Source organism: Camelus bactrianus, chromosome 12 (genome assembly GCF_048773025.1).
Source record: "Camelus bactrianus isolate YW-2024 breed Bactrian camel chromosome 12, ASM4877302v1, whole genome shotgun sequence".
Lineage (NCBI taxonomy): Eukaryota > Metazoa > Chordata > Mammalia > Artiodactyla > Camelidae > Camelus > Camelus bactrianus.
The window spans coordinates 15,136,144-15,154,525 of NC_133550.1; the positions used below are offsets into that span (position 1 = coordinate 15,136,144).

Sequence of the window (18,382 nt, forward strand, 5' to 3'; positions counted from 1 at the left end):
CACTTCCTGGTTCTCCTCCAGGCCTTGCACAATGCTGGGAGGCAGGCCTGGGAAAGGGCCGCTGATGGTGAAAGAAACACTGAAGGAACCCCTCCCCGGGAGGCCCTGTGGGGCATTTACAGTAGGAGGGGAGGAGGCTGTTTCCTTCTCCTCCTGTGGAGAACTGAGGGTCCCTCTCCACCCTGTCCCAAGGGCTGAGGGCTGCAAGGCCAGGTCTTCCCAAGATTGGGGATGTTGTGTCCCTAGCCTGAGCCCCATCCCCCACTGCCCAACCCCCCAGGCCCTACTTCCAACCCAGCACCCTCTCCATCTGCTTAGGGTTCGGGGTAACTTCCTTAGTGCATGGACATACACCCTTGATATTTCCAAGTGCTGAACTTTCCATGTGTTTCTCTACAGCCACCAGGTTCTTCCTAGACACACACCCTCTGGGGCCTGGCCAAGGGTATTGGCCTGTGCCAGGGGCCAGTAGGGAGCAGGAACCTGGGTGCTGGAGGCTTGCTGGCTAGAGCCAGATTTCTTCTGAGCCTTGGAGACCCTGCAGGAAGCTGGCCCCTGGCCCCTCTCTGCCCTGAGCAGAAAAGATGAAGCCACAGAGATGGTGAGCAGCTGGCCTGCCTGCAAGAAGTCCCAGAGCTGTCTAAGCCCAAGGACGGCCACCAGCATGGGTTACGGCAGGAAATGAAGCTTGTAGAATTAGACTAAGAGGCCTTTCAGACACTCCTGGCTTCAAATAAAGTGATTTTCAAATCCTCATCTTGAGGCAAATTGCCAGGAGCTGGGGCATAAGATGTAGAAGGGATTGCTGAACTGAGTTCTGACATAGCTGAAATTTCAAAGAAATTTAGAGCTGAGAAAAACTTCAAAGGACATCAGGACCAAATCTTTCAATATGTAGATGAAGAAACAAAGGTCCTGGGACAGTGAAGACCTCATTCTTGTCACAAGATCAAGCACCCAGGACCAGAGCCTGGGTCTCCTGACTCCCAGCTGAGCTGTTCCCTGGCCATGCTTGGCCTTGACATCCTCTCGGTTTATTTGAAAAGTCCTGGGCCTTGCCCATCTGATCTACCACCTCTCCATTGGCCTATGACTCTGCCATACCCACAGCAAGACTCCTTGGGTTTAAAGCCATAGTAAGTCTGCTGGGGGGGAGTGGGGGAGGGGCTCAGGATCAGACCCCAGCTCTCCAGGCAGCTAGCATTCAGCCAGCAGGGGTCTGATCCAAGAGACAGAGGCCCAAGGCGGCACAGAGCTGAGATATGAACCCAGGAGAAAAACTGATGGGCCCTGGGTGTCTGGGGCTTGTGCCAGATACTGAGCCTGGCAAGGCAGGGTGTCTACTGAAGGCTGGACAGGGCCCTGTGCCACCCTGGCAGCTCTGGCAGGTCCGACTGAGGGAAGGGGGTAAAGTGCAGGCCCAGGCTCTGGGCCTGGGACTGGGGTTCCCTGGCTTGGTCACCCTGGCTCTGGAGCCTCTTTTGCATCCTGTCCTGGGGATGGTAGGGGGTGCGCCCAGGGCCCAGGGCGCAGGGGTGGGGAGGGAGCCAGGCGTCAGGGAGCCTGCTGCCTTGAACAGGCCAGACGGCGGGGGATCAAGTTTCAGCCCAGCTGTATTTTTGGCTGGATGGGCTGGGGGCCGAGCTGGGCAGACACAGCTGCCCACAGAGGGGCACCCTCCTCCCCAGTACACACTTTCATACAACCTCTATCCAGACAGGCCACCATCCACCGCCCACCCCGCACACACTGCAGGAGGGGAGGCAGCATCAGGCCCGTGGCTAATGAATCACTTTGGGCTTCTGGAGACCGTTGCTGAGTTTCTGTAGGGTTTTCTTGATCCGCAGCGCTGTGAGGCGGGCAGAGGGGTTGGGGTACCAGCACTCCCGCATCATCTGAGCCAGGCCTGAGAGGACCTGGAGGGAGGGAGAGCAAGGCAGAGGAGAGGAAGCAGAGACACAGATCAGGGAAGATGGAAAGGAAGATGCGAGGAGGATACCAGGTAATGGGGAGACACAAGCAGGACAGAAAGGATGAGAAGAGGGAAACGAGAGTGTCGAAAAGACGGGGAGAGGAGAGGCAGATGTGGTAAGAGGGAGAGTGGAGGGAAGCAGGCAGGCAAGGATGTGAAAAGAAAGAAAGAAATGGAAGAAGAAGGGAGTGGAGTGAGGAGGAGATGGAGAAAGGCAGACAGGATGGAAAGAGAGCTGTAACTCAGATCTTCAGGGACACCTTTTGGTGAGTACCCCCCAACCCCACCTCCACCAAGATCCAAGAAAGGGGAGATCTGCAGGCCTTGGGGCTCCCACTGGACCCCAGTGCAGAAGGTAGTGGCTCCCAGCATCTCCACCTGGGCCTACTGAACACTGGGAGAATGGGTGGTGGGTGCTGCCCTTAAAATGCATGTGTCCAGGAAAGAGCCCATCCCAGGAAGCTCAGTGGTCCCAGAGGGAGCCAGCCTCACCTCCGCCTCAGAACTCCAGCTGCGGCTGGTTCCTGAGAGGAAGTGTATGTGTGTGCACACAGGAATGCATATGAGTGGCTTTTTGTGGATCTGTATGTTGTGTGGAAATGTACGTGTGTCTACGTATACATATACACGTGTATGTTTATTCATTCTTTCCATAAACATGTTTTGAGTACCTCTTGTGTGCCAGGCACTGTGACAGGTAACAGGGATATAAGGGTCAGCAAAGGGGACACACTCTTTGTCTTCAGGGGGAACAGTCTGCATACATGTGCACCTGTATGTGCCTGTGTGTATGTTTGTATAGAAGCGTGGGCATGCCTATACGTGTATATATACGTGTGTGTGTGTGTGTGTACCTGTCCTGTATAAGATGTGGTTTTGAGAACAAACAAAAACAAACAACAAAAACTTCAGGGCAGGAAATGTAGCAGAGAGCCTCTGACTTTTCAGGCAAAGTAAATGGTTCTGAAAATCCCAGAATAATCCAAGGGTCCCTGGAGGTCCACAGGCCAGGGATGTGGAAGAGAGTACCCAGAGAGGTACCCTGGAATCTATCCCCTAAAATCTATCCAGGTGAAGCAGAGGCCAGACACAAGTTCCTGGCCCAGAAATCCCAGCTGTGAACCACCACCCCAGGCCATCCCAGTGTCCTCTAGAGGCCTCACCGGGTCTGCAGCCAGTCGGTTGGGAATGGTGGGAGTCTGCTGGTCAACACACACCACCTTCTTCATGTCCTCAAAGCTGGGATCATTGGGCACCACATCATAGAAGGGTGGCCTGTAGTCCTCCACGATGCCTGGGAATAGAGAGTGACGGGACAGTTATTCGGGATCCCAAGAAGGCCCAATACCACCCAGAGGAGAGCCTTGCCCACCCTCTGTCCTAGGGTCCAGGTGAAACCATGGCCATGCTACCCCTGAAAGGGACACCATAATATAATATAAATATATTTATAAATAATAATAGTTACTGCCAGTTATTTTACATTCACCATATATGGTGGACGTTGTGCTATAAACACTTTACACGCATTATCCTGCTAGTATTCACAGCAACCCGACAGGTGGGTACGATTTCTACCCCCGTTTTACAGGTGAAGAAACCGATGCTCAGGGAAGTTGAGCCCAAGGTTACCCAGCTAGTAGCGGCAGAGTAAAGACCTGACCGCACTGTATTCCTAGGCCAGTCTTTTTCCCACCCAGGGCCCAGGTACTGCTCCCAGGCCCCAACTATCACGGATGCCCAATAATACATTTACTGAACATTTACTATGTGTCAGGCCCTGTCCTCACTGCATTGCATTAAATCCTCACAACAACCCTATGAGGTAAGTAATACTATGAGCCCCACTTTATAAGCAATGACATTAAGACCAGAGAGGTTAAGAAACTTGTCTACAATCCCACAGTAGTAAGTGACGGAGCTAGGGTTCAAGAACAAAAAGTCTAACCAAAGCCCATGCTCTTGACCTCCAAGCTACATTTAAGGGAGGGTAGCTGGCTGACTGCTGGGTGAGGATGTGGAACGAGGAAAGAGGGAAAAAACACATGTCCTAAGAGAAAGATTTTTTTCCAGGTCCAGATACCATCCACTCACTCTTAGCGATAACACAGGACTCTACTGATCCTTCAGCAAGTGCACAGCCCTTAGCAGGAGCTTCCTCAAAATGATGCGTGTGGAGCGGCGGAAGGCTGGGGCAGAAGCAGCCAAACCCCAGAAAAGCGCCCCTGGCCCCACCCTGCTTCCCAGGCCAAGGCTGGGGGCTGTGGCCACACAACCGCAACCTCGGTGGAGCCCGCACCAGCTGTGCTCCCCGTGGCGGGCTTCCAGGCCGGCCCCTGTGCTGCTTCAGCCCTAATCAGTGCTGTGCAGAGGCCTGAGCGTGTCTAATGGGCCTTTAATCAGCGCCGGGGCTGACACCAGATTACAGTGTTTATAATGCGCCGCAAATCTGTGTGGGGCTGACAGAGCTTCCCTCCGCCCCAGGAGCCTGCGGTCGGCCTCCCCCTCAGCCCCTGCTGGCCCAGCCTTCCTTTCTTGCCTGCAGCCTGGTCCAAGGGGCCTCGGCCCCTTCCAGGTACCCCCTGCCCCAACCCCAGCCTCTAGAGCCGACTCTGGGAGTTCATGTCTGAAGGGGCAGGAACCTGAAGCCCATCCAGAGGGTGGTCCCCAAACTGTCAGGACTCCCAGTGGCCCCTGCATGAACAGCCTCCACAAAGACTGACCAGCCTCCCCACCTGGTCCAGATGACCACCCATCACCCATCCACCCCAGGGCCAGGAGGGCACCAGCCACGGGGCTGTCCCCTGTATGGGGCCATCAGGAATGGGGTCCCTCTGCCTTCTGCCAGCCCCTCCAAATCAGAGTCCCCTGTGGCACCTACAGTAAAAATGAGGCAGCAATAAACAAGCAGTGCAGGCACTGTTCTAGCCTACATTTTTATGGTCAAGGAAATCAAGGACCAGAGACGTGCAAGCAGCACAGGAATAAAAAGCACTGGCCCCAGAGTCAGACTACCTGGTTTCAGACCCCAATGCTGCCTCCAGAGAGCTGTAATTCTGTGCCTCAGTCCCCTCATCTGTAAAATGGGGGTGATACTGTGTCAGGCATTCATTATTACAACAATAATTGCAACTGATATTTACTGAGCTCCAGAACAGCTCCAGATACTGTCTTAAATAAGTTATTTGGATCATTTCAACAACTAGAAATTATTTTTATTCTCATTTTACAAATGAGGAAACTGAGGCACAGAGAGGTTAAGTACCTCACACATGGTCAGCGGCAAAGTCAGGCTCTGAACCTAGGCAGTCTGATTCCCTCCAGCCCATGCTCCTGACCACTGAGCAACATCACCCCCCTGCCAACACAGGATGGCTCAATAAGATGACACATGTACCCAGCGTAGCATCTGGCACATGGTTTAAAAATATTCAATAAATGTTAGCTGCTATTAATACTTCTATTATTATCACTTACGCAAGATTTCACAGCCAGAATCCGACTCAGATGAACCTTAAAAGGTCACTACCCTGACCCAGCTGATGAGTGGCAGTAAAGGGAATACAGGAGGTCTGACCACAAGCCCCTCAGGCCACAGGCACCAGCCATGGCAGGAAGCCCTATCTCCCAACTGCCTGCCTGTCTGTCCACCTGCCCTATTCCCCTTTCCCCACCCTGCACAGGGTGGGCCCTTACCATTGACAATGGTCCGGCGGGCAATCTCCCACAGCACCAGGCCAAAGGCCCAGATGTCCGTCCACTTGTAGGACTCAAAGCAGTCGGTACGGATCTGCTCTTCCAGCACCTCCGGGGCCATGTACCGCTTGGTGCCCACTCGTGGGTTGTTGCCGATGTCCAGGTAATCGCTACCCTGGGAGTGCATCACAGCCAGGCCTGTGGGTACCGGGCCTGTCACTCCTGCTGCTCACCCAAGCCCACAGGCAGGGTGGCCCCTGGGAGGCTGGGGTCCAGGGGGTGAGGTGGGGATGGACTGAATCAGTGGGACATAGAGGGGCCGTGAGGTGGGCTGGGAGACAGCAGCCGCAGAGAGGCTAACTGTCCCAGTTACACTTGGCTTGTGTGGTGCTCTCTTGATGCAAGAACCCAGGGAGATATGAGCAGGCAAGGCAGGCATTATTATGCCCTTTCCACAGAGCTGAACCCCAAGGCCTGGTGACAGGGAACGATGTAGTCAGGATGAGAACCAGGTTGCTGGCTCCCTGCCCCTTTTCCCCAACTCCTGGAGCAGGGCTAGGCTGGTGGAAGGAGTCTGCGCTTGAAAAGCATGTTAAGGCAACTTGTGGGGCTCTGGTGGGGATGAGATGAGCCCACACACAGGCCTGTAAGTTTGAAAGCGCCCATCGGTGTCGTCATCGACGCCAGGCACCCAAACAGGCAAGGGCAGAACCAAGCGCGGAGGGAGAGCGCACGAACCCCGCCCCCCGCGAAGGGCCCGCCCCTCCCCAGCGAGGGCCCGCCCCTCCCCAGCGAGGGCCCGCCCCTCCCGGCGGCTCACCCAGGTCGGCGATGCAGCACTGCAGGTTGCTCTTGACCAGCACGTTGCGGCTCTTGAGGTCGCGATGGGCGATGGCTGGCTTGCCCTGCGTGCCGAAGATCTCCACGTGCAGGTGCGCCAGGCCGCAGGCCGCGGACACCGCTAGCCTCAGGGCCAGCTGGGGCTCCAGCGTCTGCCTCTGCAGAAAGTCGTAGAGCGAGCCGTGCTCGTGGTAGTGCGTGATGAGCCACAGCTGCGTGCTCGAGTTGCGGGAGGTCATGTCGGAGGCGATAAAGCCTGTGGGCCGAGGGGCAGGGGGCTCACCAAGGGGCTAGGGATAAAGGAGGCTGAATGGGTCAGGGTCAGGGCTGGGGTTGGGGACAAAGGACAGACTAGGTCAGAGAAAAGCTGGGGCTGGGGTGGAGGCTGGTCTGGCTTAGGTCAGAGAGGAAGCCGGAGTCAGCGGTTGGGGCAGAGGGCCGGCTGGGTCCTTGAGAGTTAGGTCAGCCTCCAGAGGGGTGTGGTGGTGGTCCAGCCAGAGTGAGGGGGGATGAGAGCTGGGGGCCGGGCCTAGCCACCCTACTCCCACCCCAGCCTTGCCTAGGATGTTGTCGTGTCTGAGCAACACTGTGTTGTAGATCTCAGTCTCCCGGAACCAGGACTGCTCATCCCTCGAGGAGAAGATCTTGACGGCCACACTCTCACCATGCCACAGGCCCCGCCACACCTCACCATAGCGGCCCTTTCCTGATCCAGAAGAGGAGGGGGAGGGTTACATGCTGGGCACATGGAGCCCTTGGGCACAGTAATCCCCAGAAAAGCCCCCCACTGTGATGCTGCACTGACTCCATCTGCAGAACCTCTCTGATGCTTATGTTTAACTTAATCCAGACCCAAATGTAGCTGGCAGTTCACCCCCGTTTGCCTCTTGTTCCACCCCAGCTCTGGCAGAAGGATCTGGCACTGATCCATCTCCAACCTACTCCCCACCTAGCAGAATTCCCATTCAGACCCATTCTTGGCCTGTGACTCCGGAGGCCAAGACCTCCCTCACCCCTCCAAACTCATGGAAGCTCTTGGTTCCCATTCCCCAGGCTCACCCACTGCTCACCCACACACTCCACCAGGGCAACCTGCCGTGCCACTGTCCTCTGCACCAGGAAGGGGAGCCCTGAGCCACTGCCCGTGGTACAGTCACTGTCCAGGAGGTCCTGGGGGTACCGAGAGGCCACTGAGGCAGCACACACCCACCCAGCCCATTTCCCCCTCCTCAACCTGGGCCCCACGGCTGTGTCTCTCCACGCTCCTCACTCACCCACCCACCCCTCCCCTCCAGCGCCCAATCAGATCTCTGAGTGTCTGCGATTGTACCTTTCTCGGCTACCTGCCACTCTGTACCCCTCTGATTCTATGGCTCCTGTCCCCCTCCCACCACCCTGTGTCCAGGTTCCCCCAGGCCCATACCCCCAACATGCTGTCCCCCGGTTCGGATGCCTTCAGGATGAGGCTGGACTCGCCCAGCTCATTGTTCAGACCCCGATGCTTCTCCTGCCTCCGCCGGACGTGCCACAGGCCCAGGGCACCCAGGGCCACAAGGGCCAGCAAGGCCAGCACGGGGCCCAGGATCAGAGGCAGCTGGCCATCTTCTTGTGGCTGTTCCGGAGGAGTTCGGGTGGCTGGCGAAGGAGGGACACAGAGGCCCAGCTTCCACCAGGCCAGATACCCCCCACCTTGCCACTCTGCCAGTCAGATTCCAGGGTCCTTCCTCCCCCACCCTCCAGACCAGAGCATGAGAGGCAGGCAGGGCAGGGAGGGTGGACTCTGAGAGGAGGCGGCGGGGCTTCTGGGCAGCAGGACATACCCTCCAGCACCAGGGACACGTTTTGGTTGCAGAGGGGGCTGTAGCAGCAGTAGTGGTTGACGAACTCAGTGGGGCGCCCCCTGCAGAGCTCCTGGTGCAGATTCCCGCAGCCTCGATGTTCCTGGGGGTGTCTGCCCTCCTCCCGCACCAGCACTACCGTGCACCAGGCCCCCTGGCAGGTAGGCCCCTTGCAGTGTGGGTTCTCACACGTGCAGGTCACCAGTGGGCCCCGAGAGGGCTTCACGGGGTCGCCTGGGAGACACACTGGAAGCTCAGCCACTCTGGGCCCAGGTCCCCAGGAGGAGCCTCACACCTAAGTCTGTCCACTGCCCCCTCCCTTCTGAGCTCTCAAACAAACCCTTTGAGGCCTTGGTCCTGTAGTTCCATCCTCAGATTATCCTTCCCTCTAGTCCCTTATCCCTGCCAGGGGCAGCTGACAGTGTGAGAACCAGGCTTCTGTCCCCTCCCTGATCCTAGGACCTCCCTTCCCAGTTCCAGGTCCAGCCTTGACCCCCAACCCCAACTCTGAGGGTTCTCCCAGGCCCTCCCTACCAACACCCCCAGTTAGAGGCGTCTGACAGAGCACGGGCCTGTGGGTCTGGATCAGGAGGACAGCACAGGAGGGCTGAGGTAGCTGGGAGCTTAGTCTAACTGAGCCTGTCTCCCGCCCTCCAGCCAAGCACCTAAGTCCCCCTTCTCCCCAGCTCCTCAAATTCAGCCCAAAAAGAGCTGAACTCAGATCGCCCTTTCTCCGTCTAGGCCCTTGTTCCCTAGCTGCTGTCCCCGTACTCACCCTGGGTCAGGCCCAAGGCCATCAGTAGCATCAGAAGGCTTCTCCTGCGAGGGTCCAAGGTCATGGTCCCTAGAAAGGAGAGGGGGTGCAAGAAGTTCTATGAAATGTCATCCCCTCAGTGTTTTTAGCCACTGACCGTGGGTCCCTCCCACCCAGAGGAAATCACTGGGAGTTTTTTTTAGGGGGGAGCAGGGAGGCCTCCTCCCTCCTCCCTGGTCTGGCTTTGGGGCGGGGCCTGCAGGGGAAGTCCTGGTTCACTTCCCCATGGAAACCATCCTGTTAGGGGTAAAGGGTGGGGAGCCATGTTTAAGTGACAGAAAGCTTGGTGGACTCCCAGCTCTCCTGCTGCTGAATTTAGACTGGACGGCACAGAGGGCCTGGGGCTGGAGTGGAAGAAGCGTCTCTTCAGCAGTACCTCCACCCTTCTGTCCCCTACCCCTTGCCCACCACTTCCCAGCCTCCACCCCTGCCCACCCCTTTCCCAGTGCCCCCCAACCCCCACCCCAGGCCTGGCTGCCTCAAACATAAACAGGCTCCTGTCTTCACTTCCTGCCATTCAGGGTCCCGTCAAGCTGGGAACAGGAATCAAGATTGTTTAGATTGGGGTCTGGATAGAACAGGCAGGAGTCACGCACAGAAGAGAATTCAGGGAAGGTTCTCAGTGCAGGCTGGGGTGGCTACAGGGTCCGCATGAGCCACCTGGGGTGGGACACCCCCATGATAGAATCTAGGGGGACACGTTGTGAGTCACAAAGCCCAGCCCCTTATTTTAGAGAAGAAGGGGACTAAGACTCAGACAGGAGAGGGAGCTTGTCCAAGGTCAGACAGTGGCAGTACCAGTAGTACAACCTAGGTGTCCAGACTCCCAGTCCAGTGCTTTTTCAGCTCCATCTCCCAATCCGGGGTGGCAGCCTTTGCCTGAGCCCTCGGGACTGTAACAACCATACAAAGCTTGGACAATGAGTGCAGAGGCATGCCAGGTATGAAGGAACCTCTCTGCACCCTCATCAGAGTATAAGATGCCCACTCTGAGCCACTCCCTGGCCCCCTGCTCTCTCCTTGCTGTCCTGGGAAAGGGTGGGGGTAGGGCCAATGAAGTGGAGGGGAAGTGAAACATACTTAGACGTTGAATGTTTGACCTTCCGTGGCTGGTTAAGGTTGAACTTTTCCAGAAGTTTGGTGGAGAGTGTTAGGGGAGTAATTCTAAACTGTGATAGTCCCCATCCCAGGTCCCAAACCAGCTAGTGCTTCAGAAGCCACCTCCTTCTTCATTTCTCAAAGGTTTAGAACAAGATTAGGGCTGAGGCTGCAGCAAGAAGGACTGAGGTCAGACTGCAAGAAGGACTTTCTGAATGGTAGAGAGTATGCAGGTGGATCCCCAGGCAGGGGCAGCTGACCTGAGGGAGGGGGAGTATCTTCTGGTGTGATACGATCAGGCTGGTAGGGCTAGGCAGATGGTCACATAGGCTGCAGAAGGCCCCTAGTCTAAGAAGGGTGCCAAGTGAAGATCCACGATGCTGAGGTCTGAGGGCAGGATGACTGGGGGGTGTAGGGGGGTGCTTTGTGGGCCTCTCTGGCTGGTGGCAGCTCTGGCCTTCCTGCCTGGGCTTCCTCTGCCCCCAGAGGCCCGGGCTGGGGGAGGAAATGGAGCCCTGGGTTGCTGCAGCTGTGTCCCCAGCCTCTGCCTGACCTCCTGCCTCTTGCCCCTCCCGGAAGGCAGTGAGGACTCCGGCAAGCACTCTACAGTGGGACTGGTGGCTGGAAACGGAGCCCCGGACAAGATGAACTTGTCCACTGGGGTAGGGCAGGAATCCATCCTTGGCAGCCTTTACCCACAAAGCAGCTTAGGAGAGGGTGTGCAGCAAGCAGGAAAGAGTGGGTGACAATAAGGATGACAGCTGGCATCCTTCTAGGGTCCCGTGCTTTCACTTCTCTTACTGTGCCCCAGCTCTCCCTCTTACCTACTTTATTAGGAGCAGAATCACCTGAAGTGCTTCATTAGAAATGCACAGTCTTTGGTTTCACCCCCCCCCCCACTCCAGATTCTGATTCGGTCCATCGGGACCAGTAAGAAACACACATTTTTATAAAGTTCCCCAGGTAATTCTGATCAGTTTATGTGGGTGCCGCACTTTGAGAACCGGGTCCTACACAATGCTGACTGGTGCTTTCATTTCACTGGGTAGGGCCCTGCTGGGTGATCCGGAGTGCAGTGCAGAGGGTGGGAGTCTCACTCCCACTTGGGGATACACCCCCACCCGACTCTCCTGGAGACCCAGACAGACAAGGCTAAACACTGGAGCCAGGGACTTGGAGACACTACGGAGGGAGGGTGGGGCGAGGACATTGTTCAGGCCATCTCCAGCCTCTGGGGCCCAGGAAGAGTGCAGGGAGGGCCTGGCAGCATGTGCAGAATCCACCTCTAGTTCGAGCCTGGGAATGTGGTGGAGGAAATTGTGACTGTCCAGTTTTTAACTGCGCCCAGCATCAGGTTAAGTACAGGAGGGTGCTGAGTCCAGACCGGTCCCAACTCGGAGCTGACCCTGCACAGTTTGCCCTCAGACCTGACTCTAGCACAAACAGACTCCTGGGGACGGCTGGTATCCTTTTACTTCTAACCAAACTTCCTGAAAGGTCTCCTGCTGACAGAAGCATCACAGCTTTTAGCCAGAAATCACAAATGCTAAACTAATTTCAAACACGAACCTACCACTGTGAAAATCTTAATAATAAGCGTTATCCTAACTGAATCGCTTTGCTGAACACCTGAAACTAACATTGTAAATCAATTACAATTCAATAAAAAATAAAATTAAAAAAAGAGTTAACCTTCTCTGAGTACCACTGATGTGCTAAGTTCTGAACTTTGACAGCTGATCTCACTTAATTCTCATGACAATCCAATGGAGAAATGGAGGCTCAGGGATGTTAGGTTTCTTGCCCAAAATCACCATGTGTGTCTTGATCAACTTAAAGTGCTGTTAACAAATTCTTGCTTGGTCATCTTATTCCTCCAGTTGTTTGGTGTTAGGCTGGTCCCAAAAAGGAGGAAAATGGGCAAATGGGGGCTGCATGAACAGACTGCTGTTGCCATCACCAGGTACTCAATGTGTGTTTGTTTAGAAATCATCTGTTTGCCATAGGCTTAGCCTTAGTTGGGGAGAACTGAAGTAGGGGTGTGCTTGGAGGGTGGATATCAATCTCCTTCTCTCCAGCCCACCTGAGGGACTGATATAACCGGCTCCCAACAGCAGCAGTGGCTCAGCACAGCGGTGACTGTCACAGCTTGCTCTGCACATCAGCAGATTTTACCCAAACAGCACTGGACCCGGACCAGACTGAGCTGCTCATCCAGGGTTGCCCCTTACCATCACATAGCACCTTATGTGCATCACTTCATTAGCCCTTCACCGCAGTGGGATGTAGCATCAATTCTGGATTTTAGGATCTCAGACAGAATGCAGAGGCAGAACAGTGTAACACAGAGGTCAGCTTGTGGTCTCTGGATCATATAGACCTGGGTTCAAATCCTGCTTCTACCACTTAGGGCTGTGAGATTTGCGACAAGTTATTTAAACTTTCTGAGGCTTAGGCTTCCCTATGGAAAAAAAAAAGGAGAATAATAATGGCGCTCTTTTCATAGTTGTAATAAAATTATTTAGCAGAGTATTAATTGACTGGTATACAGTAAGCACTTATCAAATGTTCGCAAAAGCTCAACCATCTATGGAGCTTTGGACGAATGATTCAAGTCTGAATCTCTTTCTTCTTCTGTAGGATGAATATAATAACACCTCTTCTGCTAGGTTGTGGCCAGGATCACACGAGAAAAATATATCTAAGTGTCTATATAATAAGTACTCAATAAATGGTGAGAGATTACTTATACTCAATAAACCTGATGCGATGAGAGGACAGGTACCAGGACAAATAAACAGTAAGGGGTCAGAGATGTTGGACGGACCCTGGCTCAGCCAGGAGCTGCCCACAGAGAGAGGGCGAAAGCTGCTGTCCTTGGAGAAGAAAAGAGGGGGTGGGTGAGCAGCCCAGAGATGGTGTCAGAACAGCACTGGCCTCCAGGGCAGACTGAAAACCTGGGGTTCCAGCTGGAGGGAGACTGGGAACCCCTCTGACCTGGATCCTGAAGGAAGTCCATGGTCTGGGGATCATTTGACCACAGCGGGTTGGGGGTGAGGTTTTGGGGAGGGAGTTAGAGGGTCAGATTCCTTTAGCAAGAGCTACAAGGGCTGGTCTGGGAAAGGTGGGCTTCAAGGGCAGGTTCAACAGCGTTGTTTAAGTGGACACCCATTCCCAGGTCAAGCCAAGTGCCTGGAAGGACATGTGACCCCCGTCTGTCTCGGCAGGTGAAGTAGGGCAGGGATCCTTCTGCCCATTTTATAGATGAGGATGGGAGAACAGAGAAACTAAGTGGCTGGCCCCAGGAGCAAACAACAGTCCGGGTTCGGTCCAGCTCCAGCCAGTCTCAGGTGCGGTGATGGGCGCAGGGTGAGGGGCAGCTTGCACTATGAGGAGCTGGGACTGACGCTACGGTGACCCCTCTGAGGGGCTCTCTGGGGTCTGCCACCGGGAAAGGCCCATTGGAGTGGGAGTCAGCCTCCCCTCCCCAACACCAACCCCGCCTGCGGACTTCGACTCACCTCTGGGCCTGCCCTGCCGGCGTCGGGGCGCGAGTGTGCAGCGGGCGGGCCTCCTCCCCTCCCCGGCGGCGGCCGCAGTGGCCCGACGGGCGCTGGGCAGCGGGCGGGGATCCAGGGCCCGGGGGCCGGGCGCGCCCCAGGCGAGGCTGGGGTCGGGGAGGGGCTCGCTCGGCGCGGCCGGCGCGGCGGCCTCCCGGGACTGGGAAAGGGGCCGGAGCAAAAATGTTTCTTATTCCAGCGTCTTCCTGCCTGGCCCGGCTCCACCACTCCCTCCTAATAAACCGTTTCCTATTGCCCAGCTAGCCGACGGCCACCCGCTCGCCCCTCGCGGAGGCTTAGGGCCCGCACCCTCCCCCGCGCGGTTGCAGACCCCGAGGGCGGCCTCCCCGTCGGCCGCCCCGGCTCAGGATCAAGGCCGCGCCCCTGCCCCCAGCCTCCTATATCCGCCTCCCCGAGGGGGCGGGTCTTCGTCTCTGGCCGCGGGGGGCTGGAGGGGTCCAGGCCCAGAGTCGTGGGGTCCAGGGCCGGGACTCGAGGCACCATCGGGGTCCGGTGAAGGGGGGAGGGGGTGGAGGTGGAGGCGCTCCTCCCGCTCGGAGCCAATGAGGGGCAGCCTGGAAATCCCGGACTGGGGAGGGGGTGGGGGGGTGGGCACCGATGGAAGAACGTGTTGGGAGGACAGAATGGAGAAATTACCTGTTCTCCCACCCAAAACTCTGGGTCCGGGTCCGAGGCCTGGGATGCTCAGCGGCAAGAGCAGAGCCGGGCTGGCAAGGACTGAAATATTTTGGCTCCGCCCTCTCCCCTCCTCCCTTGGGGACTCCCCACTTGGTCCAAATCCTTCAGCCTCCTCCCTCCCGCCCCTTCACCCCCTCTTGTCCCTCCCCTCTTCCTCAGCTTCTCTCTGCTCAGCGCTCAGTGCAGGGTAAACAGGCCCAGATGGGACGTCTCTGGGTCAGTGGTGACAATCTGAGCATAGCTCAATGACAGGGACGTCTCTCTCCACCGTGGGCGTCCAGAATGGAGGGAGAGGCTGGGAACTGCCTCGGATACTGCCTTCTTCCAAGCCGGCCCCTCACCCCACCAGATGGAGCTTTAGGGATGGGGACCCAGAGCCTCCCTTGGGACACTGCTAGGACAAGCCGGACAAGGCTCACTGGGGAGGGGAGCAAAACGGCTTCTCCCCCAGAGAGAAACAAATTCTTCCTCCTGATGCCCTCTTGTGGGATGGGAGCACTGACAGCATTGTCTTGCTTTGTTCTAACCACTGTGAGCACCCTGAAGGCAGGACTCTGCTTTATCCCTAGCCTTCAGGTTATCCACAAAGACTTTGAAGTCTGGGAATTCAGACTAGTTGCGTAACCCTAGACAAGTGACACCTCTCTGTGCCTCAGTCCCCCCTCTACTAAATGGACATATGAAGCAGTGCCAGCCTCACGGTTGTTGGGAGAATGAAGGGACATGATGCTTATCTCAGTTCATAGCAAAGATGCGAGCTGGCTGAGTCTGGCACAGGAGAGGCGCTCCGTGAAAGTGTTTAATTAAATTCATAAATGGGAAGGCTGGGAAGCTGATGGCGTCAGAGCCAAGTGGAAAGACGTGGATGTTAAAAGCAGAAACAGACTTCTAAGGTGTCTTGCTCTAGTAGGGGGATGCTCTAAGATGGGCCAGGACATCCCCCTTTGACAGGAATAGAGGCTGGGGGAGACAATGACTAAAGGCTCAATTGTTGACTGACCTCACCTCCTCTGCTGAAACCCTCCCCAGCCCCCACCAGCAGCTGCTTCACAACTTGTGAGTATTGTGAATTCCAGAACCAAGGCACACCCAAATTTCAGTGTCAGGACAGACTGTGTCCTGCAGCCAACAGGAAGTACTACGGGATTACGGTATCTGCTCTTTCAGTGGATAGTGGCCACTTCGGCACTCTGTTAGCTGCAGAACTGGGAGTGTGGCTGTGTGTCCATCTTTCATACCCACTCTCCCTGCTGACTTGCTATGGCTTCTGATAAACTCTTCCCAGTCCCAGTCCTTGGATCTCTGTCCTGGAAGATGGACATGGGGGCTTTCCCAAGGGAAGCATTCATTGCGAAATGCACACTGAGAACAGAAACATTGAAATGGACAAGAGCTGAGAGTCGCTGGGGAAAGTCAGTGAGGATGGGGGACTTTATCTGGGAAGGATTCATGTAGCAGATACTAGGAGATCAGGGTTTGAAGGAGGAAGGCAGAGCCCGATGGCGGGTGGGCTAATTCCCAGGGCTGGAATTTCCCCACCTCTCCAGTGCATGGAGCCCTGTGAACCCTGACTGGTGCTCTTTGGGGCTTCTTGTGGACCCTGTACGTTCTATAACGCACAGAGAACCTGGGGAAAGCATCAGAGGAGGGACATACAGTGGCAGAAAGCACTGGAGACTCAGCCCAATAAGGAAAGGGAAAAGGAATTACAGACTGTGTCCAAGTCTACAAGAATTAATTACTCAAAAGGACCAGCTGTTCCCCACATTCAGTGAGGACAGAACAAGAGGCCTAAAGGACTAAGATTTATTTATTTTATTTTTATTTTTTATTGAAGTGTAGCCAGCTTACAATGTTGTGTCCATTTCTGGTGTACAGCATAATATTTCAGTCATACATATACATACATATATTCATTCTCATTATAGGTTACTACAAGATATTGAATATAGTTCCCTGTGCTATACAATATGAACTTGTTGTTTATCTATTTTATAAATAGTAGTTAGGATCTGCTAATCTCAATCTCCCAATTTATTAAAGGGCTAAGATATAGATTTAAACATTCAGAAGGATTTCCCAGCGGTGTGTGAAGCAGAGGCCTGGAGATCCTAGGCAGGGTGTGTGGGATGAAACCTCAAGGTAATTCTCACCCATGGAAGGCAGGTGACACAGGTCCGGCATGAAGGCAGGGGATTGGACAACTTGGCTTTTCAGGACCAGCTATGAGTATTCAGTTCAAGCATCACTCTTGACAGCAGGGCAGGGCTGACTTTGTGGGTGTCCAACCTGTGCAGACACTTGGTTTAATGTTCTACTGCCACCATCTTGGAATTCTCAATAATGTTCGAATACAGGGCCTGGCATTTTCATTTTTGCACTGGACCCCACAAGTTATGTCGTCAGTTCTGTACCAGGATGAGTAGGAATAAAAATCAAGGCAGGGGGATTAGCAGAGGGTGAGGTGGGCTTTGCTCCACTTAAGTTGTAGAGCAGGAGATTTTGATCAGACAACCTAGGGATTTTTCAGATGTGAGAGACATGAAAACAGTAGAACAGGGTATCCGAGGAGAAAGAACTGTGGGTCTCCTTTAGGGGAGAAATGGGGCAGAGCCTTGTGAATTCTATTTATCCATTTATTTAACTCAGAAGAAAGAGTCTCAGCTTTGTGGGTGCAGGGAGAGGAAGCGTCCTCTTTGGTCTCCTCTGCTCAGGCCAGGGGGACCACGGAGTTGTGAGAAGAGCTGTAAACCAGGGGGCCTGGGGCCTCGGTTCCAGGCCTGGCTTAGACTAGATACTTCCAAAGGTTCTTCCCAGCCTTATATTATCTTCTTTGGCTCTAAGATTCAGGAAACCACCTGGTCCCAGGCCCTGACACCACAGCTCAAGTGAAAAGGCAGTATGGCCAGGGCTAAGGTTTCGGGAGGGTGGGGGCCACCAGAGCTCTGCCCAGCACCCCAGGAAGAGGCTGGCAGACAGGAGCCAGAGTTTGGGCCACTGAATCACCTTCCTCTTCCTCTCCAGCCCCTCCAGGATGTCCCCTAGATGGGTTTGTCCAATCCTTGCCCACCAGGGGCCCTGAGAATGACTCATCTCAGGAGGGAAACTTTTAAGAAAGGGTTGGCATGCCAGGGCAGGAGTCAGGGTGTAGACAGTGCCTCGGGGGCCTGGGCTCTGTTGAGAAGCTGCCCCAGCACCATCTCCTCCCTAGCAATTCCGCAGCCTCTGAATTGCCCCTCCCCACAGGCCTCCTCAAGGCTCTGACCCTTCTCCATCAAACTGGCCCCAGCAGTGGAGGAGAGCCCAGGCTCAGAGTTGGAGCCCCTATGTGTGAGCCTCTGCTCCCATACCTTTAAGAAAGGGCTGAGAATTCCGTCTCTACCACATTCTCCGAATAAAAGCAAAATATCTGTGAGCATCCTCTTCCGGCTGTAAAACCCACACAGCTGTCTGGGTTTGAGAGGGGGAGGCCGAGATGTGGGGCAGAAGAAGGAGCATGAACCGGGAGTCAGGAGGGCAGAGGCTTGGCTGTGTGGCAGGGCCCTCAATTTCCTTACCTGTTCAGAGGTGAGTACTAAATGTCGCCTCTTCTGCAAATAGCTTTCCGAGGGGGTGTTGTACAGATGAAAGTATAGCCACTGCAGAGGACTTTGAGGTCTGAGGCAGCCATCCAGGAAACAACTCAAGAAATCCCAAATAAGCACAGGGTAAAGTAAAGAGATGAAATTCTGCAGAAGAGTTCATAACGAGAAGGAACTATACCCACCCCCAGACCCTCTTGCTGAGGCCAACCTCCCCGAAGCTATTTGTTTCTCTGACATTTACTTTAAGAACTCTAAATAAGCCATTTACAGTCTGTCTCTAG

General features: G+C 55.1%; 1 protein-coding gene across 7 annotated transcripts; it reads right to left on the reverse strand.

Moving 5' to 3' along the window:
- Positions 1-1,595: 1,595 nt before the first annotated feature.
- Positions 1,596-14,606, reverse strand: ACVRL1 (activin A receptor like type 1). 7 transcript variants are annotated; one of them, XM_074374848.1, is made up of 12 exons: positions 14,476-14,606; positions 13,780-13,978; positions 12,490-12,719; positions 9,122-9,190; positions 8,329-8,580; positions 7,932-8,143; positions 7,579-7,678; positions 7,068-7,214; positions 6,489-6,764; positions 5,669-5,866; positions 3,136-3,266; positions 1,596-1,916 (listed from the first exon to the last, which is right to left on the reverse strand). In XM_074374848.1, the coding sequence occupies exons 4-12, from the start codon at positions 9,183-9,185 to the stop codon at positions 1,782-1,784; spliced, it is 1,515 nt and encodes a 504-aa protein (XP_074230949.1). In that variant the 5' UTR covers positions 9,186-9,190; positions 12,490-12,719; positions 13,780-13,978; positions 14,476-14,606; the 3' UTR covers positions 1,596-1,781. The 7 variants fall into 7 exon arrangements, with proteins under 7 accessions (XP_074230949.1, XP_074230946.1, XP_074230947.1 ...); XM_074374845.1 differs by lacking the exon at positions 12,490-12,719; XM_074374846.1 differs by lacking the exons at positions 12,490-12,719; positions 14,476-14,606 and having other exon boundaries at positions 13,780-14,193.
- Between the last annotated feature and the right edge of the window lie 3,776 nt (positions 14,607-18,382).

Bases quoted from the DNA above. Each gene is read 5' to 3' on its own strand.
- ACVRL1 (XM_074374845.1), bottom strand. From the start codon at position 9,185: ATGACCTTGGACCCTCGCAGGAGAAGCCTTCTGATGCTACTGATGGCC. The intron at 6,765-7,067 runs GCAAGGCTGGGG...CTCGGCCCACAG, and splicing joins CAGACACGACAACATCCTAG to GCTTTATCGCCTCCGACATG. The intron at 5,867-6,488 runs GTGAGCCGCCGG...CGGTACCCACAG, and splicing joins GTGCTGCATCGCCGACCTGG to GCCTGGCTGTGATGCACTCC.